This window comes from Chiroxiphia lanceolata, chromosome 15, assembly GCF_009829145.1.
Source record: "Chiroxiphia lanceolata isolate bChiLan1 chromosome 15, bChiLan1.pri, whole genome shotgun sequence".
Taxonomy (NCBI): domain Eukaryota; kingdom Metazoa; phylum Chordata; class Aves; order Passeriformes; family Pipridae; genus Chiroxiphia; species Chiroxiphia lanceolata.
In genome coordinates, this window is record NC_045651.1 from 3085583 (window position 1) to 3104851 (window position 19269).

General features: G+C 55.3%; 2 protein-coding genes across 5 annotated transcripts in view; both read right to left on the minus strand.

Moving 5' to 3' along the window:
* LOC116794237 (protocadherin alpha-C1-like) overlaps nt 1–11842 on the minus strand; it is a 96626-nt gene extending 84784 nt beyond the window's left edge. The window contains exons 1-2 of one of the 4 annotated variants that reach the window (XM_032702767.1): nt 11344–11842; nt 3329–5458 (exon numbers count right to left, since the gene is read on the minus strand). In XM_032702767.1, the coding sequence (XP_032558658.1) occupies nt 3329–5458; nt 11344–11694 (2481 nt within the window). In that variant the 5' untranslated portion in view covers nt 11695–11842. Of the gene's footprint in view, nt 1–3328; nt 5998–9225 lie in introns of those variants that run through there. The other 3 variants (XM_032702770.1, XM_032702765.1, XM_032702768.1) reach the window with 3 other exon arrangements.
* A 112-nt stretch (nt 11843–11954) lies between these two features.
* Nucleotides 11955–19201, minus strand: LOC116794239 (protocadherin alpha-2-like). Its single transcript, XM_032702772.1, has one exon. It carries the CDS (start codon nt 19199–19201, stop codon nt 16457–16459), a length of 2745 nt encoding a protein of 914 aa, XP_032558663.1. The 3' UTR covers nt 11955–16456.
* Nucleotides 19202–19269: the final 68 nt, after the last annotated feature.

The window sequence follows — 19269 nt, forward strand, 5'->3', positions numbered from 1 at the left end:
TATTCCTCGGACAGAGCCCAAATCGCCAGCGCGGAGCCACCGACGCAAGTGCAGGGACCCCGCTACCGCCTCTCACATGGGGACAGACGAGAGGAAAGACGGGGGTACCGCGGCGACCCGAAACACCGGGCTCCTCCTGATAGGGACGAGTGGCAGGTAGCCCACGCTGTCGCCCGTGGGAGTCCCCCCCTGCCCCTCGGGGCTCCCTTTCAGCCCCGTGCTTCTCCCGGCGGACGGGACGGACAGAACTGTGGGCAGCAATGCCAGGCTGACCCGATCTTTTCCCGGCAGCTCCGAGCCCCGCTCCGCCAAGGCAGGCTGTGCCTGCCGGCAAAGTGGGCGGAGATGTCAGGATGCCCTTCAAAAAGCCACGGGAGACCGCAGCTGCTCCGCGGGGACAACGGGAGCGGAGATGACTTTTAGCCATCCGGAGCCCGGGAGAACAATCTCGTAGGCAGAGGATTTCTAGAATTCAGCGAACCCTACAAAAATCCTCATTACACATATGAAGCCACAGAAATACGGACTCACAACGTGCTATTCAGTATATCGCAGGCAAGAACTTGTCTCTCTAACGCGAGGGCACAGATCGGTCTATTGACTCCCAGTCAGAGACCACCGGACTTGACGGCAGACACCGGGAAGGAATGGTCTAGTCCTGCTATTGCGGCAGAGCAGCTCCGAGCATGCGGCGTCTCCAGCAACTCCTCCGGCAGCCGTGTCGGGCATTTCCCTGCCTGTAAAACCCCCAGTTCTGAGGCTGCAAAACAACCTCCGGCCACCGCGGCGGGCGAGCGCTGCAGCCGCTGCTCCTCCGCCTCTCCCGCCTCCCGGAGCCGCCCGGGGAAGCGCTCGGCAGCGCTCCCGGCTGCGAGCCGTGCCTCGGCTGCCAGGACTGCAGTGTGCCTGGTAACGTCGCTGGTAATCAGCATCACTCTCCAAAAACAATGTGCGGCGGGAAGAAAAGCCTGCGCTTGCAGCGACTGACAACCCTGCGCGAAATTGGTATCGTTTATTCAAGGCACTGCTGGATATTCTAGAGCTTTCTATTAACGACTCCTGCCCAGAATATGCCACGAAGCAAAAGCATCCACGAGCTGTTTCTAAAGTTGAGATTGCTTTCTGTTTCTAAAAGAAATACTGAAATATTTCCTGGCAGTGTGCGTCTATAATAAACACCGATAGGATCTTTAATTCAATACTGCAGTCCGAGAAACCAAGAGGAACCGAAGGGAAACCAAATCCTTCCCTGCCCAAACAATCGGCATTAAGAGATTCCACATCACTCTTAGTCATAACCCGAGGAAACCAGTCGCCTCCCACTCCCGTGGGCAAATGCTGATTTTCCATCTTCTTCTACAGAATGAGTTAAATCTGTTTATGAACTTAACCAAAAGTTTTTCCTTTAGAAGATCGCGGTTTGCTGCGAACCATCATGGTCCTGCCCTCCATCACATCCAGGTGAATAAACGAAAGAAAGCGGTAGTTCTACAGCACTGGGATAAACCTCGCTACTCACAAGTGAAGGCAGTTCACTGGGTACTTAAGAGGTGATGACTCAGTCCCCTTAAGCACATCAGCCACCGGCCATGATCAAAGGAGACTAAATAAACAACCCCCAGCAAATACACAAAGAACTCAAAGGCGGTACTAAGTGATCTAAAACAGATGCGAGAAGGAAAGAGGAAATCGTGGGACACATTCAAACACTTTTCTATCATCAACGGGAGAGAACCCGTTCCTACGATACTTCTCAAAAAGGATATGAAGTTTTCAACTTTCACTGCTGTTTTTGGTGCATCTATAAACACCATTCTTGTAATAGAAACAATGGCAGAAACAACGATCTGCTATTTTATTTCTCTAATCCATGTCCTTCGTCTGAAGAGCTTCTATTAGTTCAAAACCCAAAAAATATAAGTTGTCAAAATACACGTACTGCGTTAAAGATACCACTGCGTCTTAAAAATACGGAGGTCATCCAAACGGGAATCTTTGGCGAATTAAACTCGTAACACGAAAAGAAATTATATAAAAGTCCTGCTTGTTATTACCCTGACAGCTTTGCACACTTGGTTTTACAAGCTATAGAGAAAATTAAATCGGATAGAAGACATCTTCACTTTCCCCGTAAAAGCTGTGTTCATTTTCTAACACCGAACAAGAAACACTAAACGCGACCCTAACGTCTCATCTCAAAGAGTGCTTTGAAGCCGGTCTAGATGAGAACAGGGTCGATTCAGTGCCAGCAGCGCATGGACAAGATCAGCTGCCTCGATAACGGTGTTCTAACCACCCGCTAATTCAGCAAGTGCTCTGCAGGCAGGGTTACTGAGAAAACCAGTATCGAATGTGTGTTCTCTTGCTTTTTCTGCTCTGCTGCTGGGAGAACCAAAAGTTTTCAATCTACCATCCCTGGACTATTCAACACCACACACAGAAACCCTCCCTTATAATTTTCCCTTAAACACTCTTCCTGCCTCTCTCCGCTCACACCAAATGCGGACTGTACTTTCCACACCACGTTTTTGGGATGGATAGGGTAGAAGAGACGCCACATCACTACGAAAACATTAGGATAAGGTCGTGTGGAAAGGTCGGGGAACACCCTCTCCCTCAAAGAGTTTTCCATTTTTTCATAAAGCAGCTTGTTTTTCACTCCACTCCCCTGCACATTTTCACCAGATTTCCAGACACAATAGTACTCATGACCTCGACCAACATTTCTTCCACTCACTCCGCCCCCATATTTATCCCCTCATGTATTTCAGCTTCTTAGGACCGGCTTCTGAATAAAAAAGCCCACGAGTGAGTCGACGCACATGTAAACACAATATTCATCAAACCAAGAGTAACCACACATCCTTCAAGAATAGCTGCATTCAGCCTGAGGAAATATCCAAAGGCCTCGGCAATTCCGGGGGGGTTCACAGGTGGAAACACAATTAAAGCAGGGAAACAAAATATCCGCTAACTCCCACCACTGCAATTTGACACCAAGTTGACGGTAAAAAACCATTACAACAGATATGATTAAAGATAACGTCCTACGAAAGACTAAAAAAAAAAAAAAAAAAACAAGAAAAGACGACATAAAAATTTTGAGAGGCCTTCAGATAACGAAACAATGACGTTTCAAGAGGCGAACATGCATGTCTAACGTGAATTATCACGCCTACACTCAACACCACCACAAAGCTAAGACTTCGTCCTAAATATTTCACTGCAGAAAAGGTGTTTTAATGCATCGAAGATCCATGAAAAGTGTCACGTAAATAGAACAACCCAAGAGAAAGTAATAAAAATACAAGACTGTGAAGACGCTTACCATGATCGAAGTAAGAGGAGAAAGAGATGGTCCCGTCCCAGCAGAACCGTTTTCTGAAGCGGCGCCGGGCGGCGGCGGGAAGTTGGGGCTGAAAACCATCAGGTCGCTCTTGGCCGCGCCGTCCGCCACGCACAGGCTCCGGCTGTGGCGCTGCGAGTACGACCAGCTGCCCACTTCGCTGGCGCACACCAGCGTCGTGGGCCCGGGCCCCGACAGCACGGCCGCCCGCGGCGCCCAGCGCGACGCCCCGTACAGCACCACGGCCAGCAGGAACACGCTCGACACGCCGCAGATCGCCACCACCAGCCACACGTTCGTCGCCGACGACGCCAACGCCGCCGGCCCAGAGCCGCTCTCGCCGCCCGCCAACGAGCGCGGCAGCAGCGACGACGAGCCCGCCGCCGCCGCCAGCGCCGCCTCGCCGCCCTCCACCAGCGACACGCTCAGCGTCGCCGTGGCCGAGCGCGCCGGCTCGCCGTGGTCCCGCACCACGATCACCAGCCTCTGCCGCGGACCGTCCGCCTCCTCCAGCGCCCGCGCCGTGCTCACCTCGCCGCTGTACAGCCCCACGCGGAACAAGGCGCTCTTGCCCCGCGGCTCCCACAGCTCGTAGCGCAGCCACGCGTTGTAGCCCGAGTCCGCGTCCACCGCCCGGATCTTCGCCACCACCTGACCCGACGGAGAACCCCACGCCGCCCACGCCCACAGCGTCCCCGCCTCCCCCGACCCGGACCCGGCCTCCGCCCCGCCGCCCGCCGCCGGCAGCAGCGCCGGCGCGTTGTCGTTCTCGTCCAGCACGAACAGCTGCACCGTCGCGTTGCCGCACAGCGCCGGCTCCCCCGCGTCCACCGCACGCACCTCGAACTGCAGCACCTGCACCTCCTCGTAGTCCAGCGGCTGCAGCGCCCGCAACACACCGCTCTCCGCCTCCACCGACACGTAGCTCGACGCCGACACACCCCCCGCCCACCCCGACCCCCACCACCCCGACCCCCCGCCCAACGCGCCCTCCCACAACGAGTAGCTCACGCGCCCGTTGCCCGCCTCGTCCGGGTCCCGCGCCCACAGCCGCGCCAGCTCCGCGCCCGCCAAGTTGTTCTCCCGCGCCAGCACCGTGTACACCGCCTGCGCGAACGACGGCGCGTTGTCGTTCACGTCCGACACCGGCACACGCAGCCCCACGCGGCCGCCCAGCGACGGAGAACCGCCGTCCTCCGCACGCACCTCCACCTCGTACTCCGACACCCGCTCCCGGTCCAGCGCCTCCCGCAGCACCAGCGAGTACGACCCCGACAACGTCGCCTCCAGAACGAACGGACCCGACGGCCACACCCAGCACCGCACGTCACCGTTCGACCCCGAGTCCCGGTCCCACACGCTCAGCAGGGCCACCACCGTCCCCAGAGACGCGTCCTCGGCCACCGGCACCGACAGCGACGTCACCCGCACCTCCGGCGCGTTGTCGTTCACGTCCAGCACCTCCAGCAACACCTTGCAGTGACCTGACCATGGCGGGGAACCTTTGTCTCTTGCTTCTACGGGAATCTCGTAACTATTCATTTCTTCATAGTCTAATTTGCCTTGAAGTCTTATTTCTCCTTTGTTTTCATCAATAGTAAACATTTCTTTAACTTCTGTAGTGACATGTCTACCAAATAAGTATATAATATCACTATTGATCCCTTCGTCTGGATCAGTGGCACTAAGTGTGATTAACAGAGTCCCGAGCTCTGAACCCTCCAAGACTTTAACTTTATAGACTGACTGGTTGAACTTCGGCGCGTTGTCATTCACATCCAGCACCGAGATCACCACTTCCATCGTCCCTGTCAAAGACGGCCGGCCCCCGTCACTCGCCGTCAGCAACAACCGGTGCACCGGCATCGTCTCCCGGTCCAGCGGTTTCGTTACAATAAGACCCAAAGACGCACCCTCGTCATTATTACCCCGCTGCTCAAGTCTAAAGTGTTCGCTGGGGCTCAGTGTGTAGGAGAGTTGAGCGTTCGCTCCGATATCCGCATCAGACGCGCCCTCCAGCGGAAAACGAGAACCCACTAGGGACGATTCCGGGATGTTAAGAGCTTCTTCGTTCACACGGAAGCTGGGGGCATTGTCGTTGATGTCGGTGACCTCCAGCTCCACGTGGAAGACGCGCAGCGGCCGCTCCACCAGCACCTCCAGCCGCAGCGCGCACGGCGCGCTCTTGCCGCACAGCTCCTCCCGGTCCAGCCGCGAGCTCACCACCAGCGCCCCGCTCGCCCCGCTCACCTCCACGCTCGCCCGCCGGCCCGCAGACACCAGCCGCAGCCGCCGCGCCTCCGCCTCGCCCGCCTCCAGACCCACGTCCTGCGCCACACGGCCCACCACCGTCCCGGCCTTGGCTTCCTCCGGCACCGAGTACCGCACCTGCCCCGAGCACAGCGCCCACGCCGCCTGCACCGCCACCACCCGCAACACCGCACCCCACACGCGATCGCCCATCGCCGCCGCCTCCGGCCCCCTCCTTGGCCCTGCCCGGCTCTCCGCCGCCCCCCACATGGCCGTGCTAAGGTCTCCCTGGCAGGAGGGGGACGCCGCTCTGCTCTCCCCTTGCCGCGCCCGGAGCGGTTCGCCGCATCCTTCCTCCCGCTGACGGCACCGTGACAGCGGCTCGGGGAGGAGCTGCCGCCCTCCCGTGTCTCACGGCGCCTTCGCGGCCAACAGCGGCATCTGGTGTCCGACCGCGGCTCCTTCCGTGGGCAGCCGCCTCCTGCCCACCTCCCGCTGCCGCTGCGGCTCCGTGCGGGGACGGACCGGCCGTGGCTCCGCCCGCTCGGCCGACGAGCTCCGGGATTTCCCTTCAGAACATTTCCCTTCCTTCAAAGCGGTAAAAATTGATTCTTCTCCTCTTCCTCTTCTCTTTCTCTTCTTCTCTCCTCTTTCTCTTCACCTTCCTAAAGGCATTTCAATTGATATGTACATCTGCCAGAACACCTATACTAACCCAGGAACCACATCTAGGAAGATCTTCAGTGAATAAAGCCTACCCCGCTTCTGGTCTCATGACTTTATCTTCCCTATGCATTGCTGAGCATGCATAACTCAATCTCCTCATTTGTATTTTCTTCTTGAAGATATTTCAGCTATTTCCTCTGCAGAAGAAGACTTTATCCTCGATCTTCCTTCTATAACAGTACGCTGGTGTTCAGAACACAAGAATTCGCGTGGAATTCATCTGGGTCTAGTGCGGAGACGCTAAAACCAAATTGAAACTGCTTACCTTTTCCTGGCTTTGTGACATGGATGTAGGTGAGGAATCCCACACACTCTCCTTGGTTTTCATACAATAAATAATAGGGTGAGACCATGATATTAGAAAAAAACCCACCCGTGTCTGTCCACAATAGAATGGTTTTGCCTTTTGAAGTATAGGCCCAACAAAATAAACCGTCACTGCACACAAATTGCAAAGTCTTTCAACTGCACCAGTGACTCCTTAACTCTGTATGTCTGTTTAAATGCAACCCATAGAGCAGAAATCCTCTCGGAAGAGTGAAATACCTCAGGGAACAGGAGTTCTCTCATCTTTATGTGTCCCATTAAGTATTTTCTATAAGTTTTATCCCCCACTCGTAGCTACACAATGAAAGACAAGTTCTCTGTTACCTCTTTAGGCAGACAGCATTCACAGTAAAGCAAAACAATGTGTCCATTACCGATGGAGATGGGCAGGACACAGGACAGTCATCCAGGCATGATGTAAGTGAAGACAACACCACAGGGCTGCACCACGGTTCTGGCAAGGTGCAGTTCATCTTATAACACGTTCCCAGGCTCCCACCTCACCCATTGACATAAGTACATCAGGTCGTTTTCCCTACAGATCTACAGACACTTTCTGGTACCCTTCCCCCAGGCTGGGCAGTAACTTGGAACAGATTATTTCACAGAGTAGTGAGTCGCTGGTTCTACCACAGAAGAATCAATGATGCAACAGGAGGAAAAAAAGACCCCCAAACCCCAAAACAAACAAAAAACCCAAAATAAAACTAACAACCACACACACACACACACACACACACACACACATCAAACTCTAAAAAAGTCTCCTCGATAGGTCATTTTTAATTACACCTGTTACTCTCCTAACAGTTGCCTTAATTTATATTTCTAGGTCTCCATTGTCAGGGCTGTGTTCAAGGATCACTGTTCAAAATTTCAGGGAAGCAGGGTTGAAAAAGCAGGTTTTGTCCAGCCTCTCAAATCTCAGCTGTATTGCCAGCACTTCTGTATACACCTCTATGAAGGCAGAAACAAATGAAAGCCTTACAGCATCCTCTCAAGGTAAAACTCACCTTAAGAGACTACAAGACAGTGAACCACAGTGATGAAGGGGCACAAATTTTGAAATCAAAGAGCACTATTCGGCAGCACGACTCTCACTGACATCTCCTGAGAAAGGCAAGCTAAGCCACGCTGTCTGTGGAGGAACTGGGAGTTTCAAGAATCCCAGTTCGTAATCACATGATCATCATAAGGCACATAAACAGTGAGACAAAAAAATAAAATCACAGTTTATTTTTATATTCTCAGGGGAGAAAAAAGTTAAACAAAACAAAATAAAATAAACTCAAATAAATAAGTTTTAAACCCCCAAACATCCAAACAAATACAAAGCCTACAACTGCAAGGTACATGGAACCACTCTAGTCAGAAATCAAACTGAGGTGCTTCTACAAATACATCAATCCACCATAAACAAGTCCTCTAACAGTACATCTTGCCTGATATAGTACAATGGCTGCACATTTTTAATATCTACTTTAGTTCGTGTTCTTCTGCCAGTAGGTACCTTATATCAGATAGTACAATTAAATCATACTTAGAAGGGGAAAATGTGAAATACTTCTTTCTTTGCCATGTCCATAGTAATTCTGTAGTACTTCACAAACTAATATATGCCATGCAACGTAAATAGGCAAGAACTTTGCATGATTTCTCTTTCAGAGATGAACCAAAAAGGAGGACAGACTTCTGATTAAGAAAAGACTGGAAACAAGCATTTCCCAGGATCCAAACCCAAGAAATTCATTAGAACTACCATACTTCTAAGACAGAAAAATCTAAGCAAATAAAGACACTCCATCCAAAATAAAAGAAGGCTGAAAGAGGCATTTAGAGTTGTGATTAACTACACAAATGGCAGTAAAACCAGACCTGATAATACCAGCAAGATAAAGTCAACACTGCAGTCGGGCAGAGCTCTTTACCAGGAACTGTTCCATTTAATAGCTCACCAGGGGATCTCAAAGCGTCACAGAGTGTGATGTATCAAAGGTAAGAGGAGATATCACCCTACGGAGCAGTTAAAATACAGGCCTGCTGAGAACTGCAGAAAGAGGTGATGACTCACTCTGAAGACCTAAGAGGGAAAACGGCAAAAGATTTTCAATGCAGGGGACTACAAAGGAGAGCAGATGAGAAAAAAGACGTGGCTTCAACAGAGACTGTGACTGGTTTTGAAATTACATATTTGACATAGAGAAGAAAGTGATGTGGATATATCAGCTCCATTCTCAGTGCCAATCAAAAAGGTAAGACTTATGAGATGACAGAAAACAAAAGGTATTTCATTTAAATTTGAAGAAATATGGAGTGCAGCAATATCAGAGAATTTTGTACAGTTCCTCTTCTTAACACGGTAAGAGGAAGACAAAAGACCTTAGTGGGCATAAAAAACCTGTAGCGGTGCAACATATTACAGAGCGTAAAAACGAGACAAAATGCAACAAGCAGTCAGAAAGAAAACAGACGCCAAGCACCCACTACCCTCAGGCCGAGAGGGCAGAGACTGTCTCCACAGCAGCGCCGGCTCAGCAGGCGAAAAAAAAGGGGCAGAGGAGGGAAGGGTCACTGACCGTGTCGAGGAGAGAGGGAGGCTCCGGCTGCGTGTCCTTGGCCGCGGCGCCGGGCGGCGGTGGGAAGTTGGGGCTGAAAACCATCAGGTCGCTCTTGGCCGCGCCGTCCGCCACGCACAGGCTCCGGCTGTGGCGCTGCGAGTACGACCAGCTGCCCACTTCGCTGGCGCACACCAGCGTCGTGGGCCCGGGCCCCGACAGCACGGCCGCCCGCGGCGCCCAGCGCGACGCCCCGTACAGCACCACGGCCAGCAGGAACACGCTCGACACGCCGCAGATCGCCACCACCAGCCACACGTTCGTCGCCGACGACGCCAACGCCGCCGGCCCGGAGCCGCTCTCGCCGCCCGCCAACGAGCGCGGCAGCAGCGACGACGAGCCCGCCGCCGCCGCCAGCGCCGCCTCGCCGCCCTCCACCAGCGACACGCTCAGCGTCGCCGTGGCCGAGCGCGCCGGCTCGCCGTGGTCCCGCACCACGATCACCAGCCTCTGCCGCGGACCGTCCGCCTCCTCCAGCGCCCGCGCCGTGCTCACCTCGCCGCTGTACAGCCCCACGCGGAACAAGGCGCTCTTGCCCCGCGGCTCCCACAGCTCGTAGCGCAGCCACGCGTTGTAGCCCGAGTCCGCGTCCACCGCCCGGATCTTCGCCACCACCTGACCCGACGGAGAACCCCACGCCGCCCACGCCCACAGCGTCCCCGCCTCCCCCGACCCGGACCCGGCCTCCGCCCCGCCGCCCGCCGCCGGCAGCAGCGCCGGCGCGTTGTCGTTCTCGTCCAGCACGAACAGCTGCACCGTCGCGTTGCCGCACAGCGCCGGCTCCCCCGCGTCCACCGCACGCACCTCGAACTGCAGCACCTGCACCTCCTCGTAGTCCAGCGGCTGCAGCGCCCGCAACACACCGCTCTCCGCCTCCACCGACACGTAGCTCGACGCCGACACACCCCCCGCCCACCCCGACCCCCACCACCCCGACCCCCCGCCCGACGCGCCCTCCCACAACGAGTAGCTCACGCGCCCGTTGCCCGCCTCGTCCGGGTCCCGCGCCCACAGCCGCGCCAGCTCCGCGCCCGCCAAGTTGTTCTCCCGCGCCAGCACCGTGTACACCGCCTGCGCGAACGACGGCGCGTTGTCGTTCACGTCCGACACCGGCACACGCAGCCCCACGCGGCCGCCCAGCGACGGAGAACCGCCGTCCTCCGCACGCACCTCCACCTCGTACTCCGACACCCGCTCCCGGTCCAGCGCCTCCCGCAGCACCAGCGAGTACGACCCCGACAACGTCGCCTCCAGAACGAACGGACCCGACGGCCACACCCAGCACCGCACGTCACCGTTCGACCCCGAGTCCCGGTCCCACACGCTCAGCAGGGCCACCACCGTCCCCAGCGACGCGTCCTCGGCCACCGGCACCGACAGCGACGTCACCCGCACCTCCGGCGCGTTGTCGTTCACGTCCAGCACCTCCAGCACCACCTTGCAGTGACCCGACAGTGGGGGTGTCCCTTTGTCTTTCGCTTTAATGTTTAGGTCATATGCTGTAACAGTCTCAAAGTCCAGGGCTCCCGTCAGTCTGATTTCTCCACTATTTGTATCAATGCTGAAAATGTCTGAGGCAGAAGCAGGAACAACAGTACCAATTTCGTAAGTCACTTCTCCATATATTCCCAAATCCGGATCCGTGGCGTTCACCCGTGTCACCAATTTTCCCACTAAGGTGTCCTCGGGCAAAACTACGTTATACACGGACTGGTTGAACTGGGGCGCGTTGTCATTCACATCAAGCACTGAGATCACCAGTTCCATCGTCCCTGTCAAAGACGGCCGGCCCCCGTCACTCGCCGTCAGCAACAACTGGTGCACCGGCATCGTCTCGCGGTCCAGTGCTTTAATGAGTACCAGGAACAGGTACTTAGTACGCGAATTAGTGTTTTCTTCCTCTATTCTAAAATACTCGCTGGGGCTGAGTGTGTAGGAGAGCTGAGCGTTCGCTCCGATATCCGCATCAGACGCGCCCTCCAGTGGGAAACGAGATCCAGGGAGAGTAGTAAATTCCGGGATGCTGATGTTTTTTCGGGCGGCGGGGAAGGTGGGGGCATTGTCGTTGATGTCGGTGACCTCCAGCTCCACGTGGAAGACGCGCAGCGGCCGCTCCACCAGCACCTCCAGCCGCAGCGCGCACGGCGCGCTCTTGCCGCACAGCTCCTCCCGGTCCAGCCGCGAGCTCACCACCAGCGCCCCGCTCGCCCCGCTCACCTCCACGCTCGCCCGCCGGCCCGCAGACACCAGCCGCAGCCGCCGCGCCTCCGCCTCGCCCGCCTCCAGACCCACGTCCTGCGCCACACGGCCCACCACCGTCCCGGCCTTGGCTTCCTCCGGCACCGAGTACCGCACCTGCCCCGAGCACAGCGCCCACGCCGCCTGCACCGCCACCACCCGCAACACCGCACCCCACACGCGATCGCCCATCGCCCGCGCTCAACTCGGACCCCGCACGGGCCCCGCACGGCTCCCGCCGCCGCCCGCACGCACCGGCTCCGCTGCCCGGCCCCAGCCGCCCCCCCGCGCTCACAGCCGGGCTCTCCGCCGCACCGGGGCGGAGCCGCCCACACGCCCTTCCTCAGCCTGCAGCGACACCGTGCGCTGCTCCGCCGCCTCACACGCTCACACACACCGACCGAGCCTCCGCATCTCCTCTGCCGGCTCTGCTTTGCTCCTCTTCCTTTTTCCATGTTCTTTTTCTTTTTTCCCTTCTCTTCCTTACCGCCACTGGCAGCTCATCAGTCGCTTCCGTTGCCGCAGCGGAGACCGTGAGAGTCGGAGGCTCCAGCTCTAATTACGTGGCATCTGCGCCGGAGCGTGGTGCTCTGAAGGAGGCAGAGGCTCTCGGTAATGAACGTTGCTCAGTGACCAGAGGTAGGTCAGTGAGTACTGCTCACCTCCTTTGCGGTTTCTTTCTTTCTTTCTCCTATTTGTCGTTTTCCATTCTTAATCATCGACTTGTGGCATTCCTTCATATCATCTTATTTCTGTTTTTCTTTCCCTTCTCTCTTTCCTTCTTTTTTTTCCCCTTCTTTCTTGCCCTCCTCCGATTTTTGTACTGTGATGGCATCGGTGATGTACCAGTAAACTCGTTTAGAATTTGTTCCTCTCTCTATTGCTTGCTCATTTCTTTACTTCCCTTTCCCTGCATTCTTTCTTCCTTACTTCTTATTATTCTCGTCTTCTTTTCTGTGTCTTTATGCATACATACATCCCCTTCTCCTTCCCTCCTTGTCTCTGCTTTATCTCCTTAACCAACATGTTTTCCACATGATTCAATCACTCTCGCCATGGAGCATGGACATACCCTTTGGAAAGGGTTCTCGTTCCTCTCCTCTGCCGCCTTCCCTCTCTCCCCACAAGGAACAACCTTCCTTCTCATCTTCAGTCGGTCCAAGACAGACAGAATGCCCCTTCACCTCCCCTTCTGCAAGGAAACCACACTCTTCATCGGGCCCCGTCCTCTCAAGGAAGACAATCCACCACTCTGAAGCACAGGCCAAATCCCCAGGTACTTTGGCATCCCTGCAAATAGGCTCCCAGGAACACAAACAAGCTGCAGGAGTCTTTCCTTTGAGGACTCAAACCCATCACAGCCCGGGACACCAATCCTTCAAGAAGGCTGAAAAAGAACAGGGCAACCACAGCGTACAAGTACTCTTTATATAGCTCCATAAAGAGCTACTCTTCAGGCCTCAGTTTCCTCCTCCTCTGTCAGATACACAGGGCAACAACCTCCCTATCCAGGGGCATTAGTCCCCATGGAACACCTCTCACTCAGTAACATGATCCACCCGCAAAAGCCATGAAGGTAACATGGTATCTTTTTCACTGAGAACATACCCTCGATTCCCAAAACATTCACTCAGAAAAACACATTAGTGTCCCTCTTTCATCTGCAATTGCTGCCACTTGCTCCCACTGTGCCTGGAAGCACGGGGCAAAAAAGGTATGAGAGCAGGTAGTGGTGCTTTGCTGGTCCATTTACAGAATCATTGGATATCTCAAGTTAGAAGGGACTCATAAGGATCATCAAGTCCAGCTCCCAATCCAAGAAACATTTGGTCAATCCAAGATGAAGATACCATGACTAAAAAGGAACAAAAGTACAGCTGTCTCTCACACTCATCTTTTTTAGGCAGGAGTAACTTACCTGTAACATCACTGGTGGCTTCTTCAGAAAACAAACACATTCAGGGGAGGGAAACTGGTTCTGAGGGACATTTGCTTTTAATGTTATCAGAGATTTCTGTGGAAGATGGACAGGAAAAAATGACCCACATTCAAAATCACTGGAGAGAGCACAGTGCTCCCTTGTGCACTTTTATCACAGGGGAAGCAGGAGGGACACTGGAAAGCTAAGGACATTCTCCCAACATCAATCTCAGCCCAGGAGGCTGCAAAAGCCATTCCTCAAACCGATGGTCAGCTGCTGTGAGCTCCACCAACTGACAGCTGACAAAACACAGCAGTCTGCATTTCATTCACTGTAACCAACTCATTGCCAATGTAAAAGAAGAAAAAAAAAATTAAAAAGATGGAAGTGTTTGGTAAAAGGGGAGAAGAAAACCAAAGGGTCCCGATCCACCATAAAAAAAAAGAAAAAAAAAAAAAAAACAAACCAAAACCTGTTTTGACAACTTCTGGATTATGGAGAGAACTTTTTCCACTCCCTATCAAGACAAGAGCAGATACATAACCAAGAAGAGGTTCAGAGAATGCTGACCAAATGACACTGATATTTGGAAAAGCTTCTGTTGGACAAACACCATACTGCCGAAAGCAAGTCATCCAAACCATGTATGACAGATGTCTCCACATCTGGCAGAAAAAGCACAGAAAACACCAAGGAATACAGATATGCAGGGCTTCTGAAGGTCCTGAGAGGACCCCAAGCAAGCAACCCTGAGTGACAGGTGTCCTCACAAGGTTTTCCACTGGAAGGTATCCCAAGCTCTGGGAAATGAGTTTCCAGCTAAGCATCCTCCTGTTCCTCCCCAGTGACACAGTACTTGTCCTACACAGCACCTCCATCTCCTCAATAAAGAAACTTCCCCACTCAAAGTCACCCTCCCCATGACAGAGGCCCCAAGCAAGACTCAGAGGATCACAACCACAGCACCCAAACTGCCCCACCAGAACAGCATCCCCCAGCAATAAAACCCACTCTGAGCACGACCCAGGCCTTCCCACATCCCCACCTTCCCTCATAATCCTCACAAAGAACCTACAGAGGGATGCAAAGGCACAGAATGTCTGGCAGGCTGTGTGAAATTCACCCTAAATGTTCTGTGCCTTTTCAGCAATCTCAGATGGAAACACCACAGGGCTACACATGAGAGATCTTAAAGATTCTGTGGTCAGAGCGACAGCTCTCATCCTGGTTAACATGATTTTTTTTTTCTTTGAGAGAACCACACCAAATGCTGAAGCACAAGCAGAGCCACAATATCAACTGTGTGGGACAATTATGATATAATACCAGAGCTGGGCTGCTCAGGTGGGTTTGGTGAGTCTGATCAGGGTTAAGCATGACCAGGGGACACACCATTTCTACTGAGAATGACTCCAAGTGTACAAGTACAGGAAATCACACACACACACACAGATTACACCCCCTTCCTCATCACATCCTCTTATAAATCTCACTTGACAAGGAACAAGGAACCATCATGGCAAAATCAACAGCTGAGGAAGCTGCTATGGATGCACACAACTACACAAGGGCAGCAGGCTGAAGTGTGACCCTCCCACAACAGCTTTCTCAACACAAGAGGGAAATGGTTCATCAGGCAACATTCAGCATTTTGCATCACATTTCCTCTTACCAACACATTTCCTCTGGCAATGATGCAGCAGCACAGATTACTTCCTGTGGTGGGAGATCTTCATAACCTCAAAGGACACTGTGGGCATTTCAATACCACATCTCAAGATCCACAAGGCCTCCAACTCCACACCCTTAGAGCCTTGGAAAGTAACCTGGGCAGGAACACCCTGTGTCCATCCTGCCCCACAGTTTCCTTTAGGCATCCTTTATTCCCCACTCTGGGACACGAGTTCTCAAGACAAGATCATCTCTCACTCTTGTCCTTAAGACATGGCCCATGGCCTTCCCAATGATTCCCACCTTCCTTTGACACACCTTCCCACTGCTCCAGGTCACATCAGGAAATGTCTGGGCCCTGCTCTGTCGCTGCTACACTCACTTTCATAAACATGCCACAGTTCCTTTTCACTCCAGCATTTGTGAACCCCTCCATGGTGTGAGAGCACCATGGAAAAACATACACATGTATCACAGACACAGTGTCCAGCAGACTCTGCTGCTGACCCATCACGTTTTGCAATGCTTCAGCTACCTCAGATACAAACATGGAAAAACAGGGAGAAATACTTTCTAAAGGTGATGTTGTGACAGCCCTAATGGCAATGGCATTGATGACATGATCTAAGAGAGAAATCAAAATGTTAATGAGAACAGCACTGTAAAAGATGGTACCAGCAGCACAGGAGAATTTGGTTTGGCTTTTGATTCTTTACATTTGTCTGGGGTTTTCCTTGTTTGGGGTTTCCTTCTTTTGTGTTCAGAAAATATTTCCAGCAGTCTTGAAATTATGTGATTTTTTTTCATACACATTTTGATAGAATATCAAAAGAGGCTACCATATTTCATACCATTTCTCTGGCCAGGAACGCAAATTCACAACAGAAACGCAGAGCAGGACAATACCAAGAAAACTGTGAATTCTAACACTTACCTTGGGTCACACTCCTCTCCTTGAATGGGTAATAAGTAGAGCAAAAAATATAGAGAAAAAGATGATAGTAAAAGTCTGTACTGCCTTTCCTATTTTCTTAATGAGTCTGATGACAGAAACTAAATGCACAATTGTTCTTTCCACAGGGAGCCAAAAATTTGAAGTCTCAAACGTAACTTTGCATCACATCTCTTGCAAGGGGAATGAATGGAAAAGGACATTTTTTGTTAATAATCCAGACCTAATCCCAACACTGTCAACAAAGGCAATAGGACAATAGAGAGTGACTTGGGGACTGTCACCACCACAGCTTCCCTGTCTTGTATTTCTCATCAAGCTCGCATTGAAACCCTACACAACAGCAAACAACAGCATTGCCGACAAAGCTGACAACTCAGAGCAGCTCTCATCAAAACAGACAGTGCATTCTAGGACACAACTCCTGCCCACTGCAGCAAAATCTCAGCTCCAGGGTACCATAACACCGTTATTTCAGCAGACACACACACCAAGAGCCAGGGTTCTCCCGAAAGGACTGGGCGGTACATAGACAACTCCCGATAATATCCATAAGCTCCCACGGCCCTCAGGTAGCGGAGGCGGGGCCAGACTCCCAACAGCACCGGCCCAGGGGGCGGATCAGAGGGGACGGAAGAGAGGAGAGTGCCCAGGGGAAGGAAGGAGTCAGAGGGATTGTCACTGACCGTGTCGAGGAGAGAGGGAGGCTCCGGCTGCGTGTCCTTGGCCGCGGCGCCGGGCGGTGGCGGGAAGTTGGGGCTGAAAACCATCAGGTCGCTCTTGGCCGCGCCGTCCGCCACGCACAGGCTCCGGCTGTGGCGCTGCGAGTACGACCAGCTGCCCACTTCGCTGGCGCACACCAGCGTCGTGGGCCCGGGCCCCGACAGCACGGCCGCCCGCGGCGCCCAGCGCGACGCCCCGTACAGCACCACGGCCAGCAGGAACACGCTCGACACGCCGCAGATCGCCACCACCAGCCACACGTTCGTCGCCGACGACGCCAACGCCGCCGGCCCAGAGCCGCTCTCGCCGCCCGCCAACGAGCGCGGCAGCAGCGACGACGAGCCCGCCGCCGCCGCCAGCGCCGCCTCGCCGCCCTCCACCAGCGACACGCTCAGCGTCGCCGTGGCCGAGCGCGCCGGCTCGCCGTGGTCCCGCACCACGATCACCAGCCTCTGCCGCGGACCGTCCGCCTCCTCCAGCGCCCGCGCCGTGCTCACCTCGCCGCTGTACAGCCCCACGCGGAACAAGGCGCTCTTGCCCCGCGGCTCCCACAGCTCGTAGCGCAGCCACGCGTTGTAGCCCGAGTCCGCGTCCACCGCCCGGATCTTCGCCACCACCTGACCCGACGGAGAACCCCACGCCGCCCACGCCCACAGCGTCCCCGCCTCCCCCGACCCGGACCCGGCCTCCGCCCCGCCGCCCGCCGCCGGCAGCAGCGCCGGCGCGTTGTCGTTCTCGTCCAGCACGAACAGCTGCACCGTCGCGTTGCCGCACAGCGCCGGCTCCCCCGCGTCCACCGCACGCACCTCGAACTGCAGCACCTGCACCTCCTCGTAGTCCAGCGGCTGCAGCGCCCGCAACACACCGCTCTCCGCCTCCACCGACACGTAGCTCGACGCCGACACACCCCCCGCCCACCCCGACCCCCACCACCCCGACCCCCCGCCCAACGCGCCCTCCCACAACGAGTAGCTCACGCGCCCGTTGCCCGCCTCGTCCGGGTCCCGCGCCCACAGCCGCGCCAGCTCCGCGCCCGCCAAGTTGTTCTCCCGCGCCAGCACCGTGTACACCGCCTGCGCGAACGACGGCGCGTTGTCGTTCACGTCCGACACCGGCACACGCAGCCCCACGCGGCCGCCCAGCGACGGAGAACCGCCGTCCTCCGCACGCACCTCCACCTCGTACTCCGACACCCGCTCCCGGTCCAGCGCCTCCCGCAGCACCAGCGAGTACGACCCCGACAACGTCGCCTCCAGAACGAACGGACCCGACGGCCACACCCAGCACCGCACGTCACCGTTCGACCCCGAGTCCCGGTCCCACACGCTCAGCAGGGCCACCACCGTCCCCAGCGACGCGTCCTCGGCCACCGGCACCGACAGCGACGTCACCCGCACCTCCGGCGCGTTGTCGTTCACGTCCAGCACCTCCAGCAACACCTTGCAGTGACCCGACAGCGGCGGCCAACCTTGGTCTCTTGCTTCTATACGGAAATCAAACATACTGACTTCTTCGAAGTCAAGGGCGCCCGTCAGGTGAATCTCCCCCGTCTTCTCATTAACAGAAATCACATCTTTTCCACTCGGCGGAAAGAAGTTCGTCACGCTGTAGGTCACCTCACTGTTACTTCCCTCGTCCGCATCCGTGGCGTTCACCCGCACCACCACTGTCCCCACTGCAGCGCTCTCCAGCAGCTGCACTTTATACACCGACTGGTTGAACTGGGGCGCGTTGTCGTTCACATCCAGCACCGAGATCACCAGTTCCATCGTCCCTGTCAGAGACGGCCGGCCGCCGTCACTCGCCGTCAGCAACAACCGGTGCACCGGCATCGACTCCCGATCCAGAGGTTTCATTAATACAAGTTCAGGTTCAATGTTTCGCTCATTCGATTTTTGTAAATCCAAAGAGAAATGTTCGCTGGGGCTCAGTGTGTACGAGAGCTGCGCGTTTGCTCCGATATCCGCATCAGACGCGCCCTCCAGCGGGAAACGAGAACCCGGGAGCGTGTTGAATTCCGCAATGGTGAGGTTTTTTCGGGCGGCGGGGAAGATGGGGGCATTGTCGTTGATGTCGGTGACCTCCAGCTCCACGTGGAAGACGCGCAGCGGCCGCTCCACCAGCACCTCCAGCCGCAGCGCGCACGGCGCGCTCTTGCCGCACAGCTCCTCCCGGTCCAGCCGCGAGCTCACCACCAGCGCCCCGCTCGCCCCGCTCACCTCCACGCTCGCCCGCCGGCCCGCAGACACCAGCCGCAGCCGCCGCGCCTCCGCCTCGCCCGCCTCCAGACCCACGTCCTGCGCCACACGGCCCACCACCGTCCCGGCCTTGGCTTCCTCCGGCACCGAGTACCGCACCTGCCCCGAGCACAGCGCCCACGCCGCCTGCACCGCCACCACCCGCAACACCGCACCCCACACGCGATCGCCCATCGCCCACGCTCAACTCGGACCCCGCACGGGCCCCGCACGGCTCCCGCCGCCGCCCGCACGCACCGGCT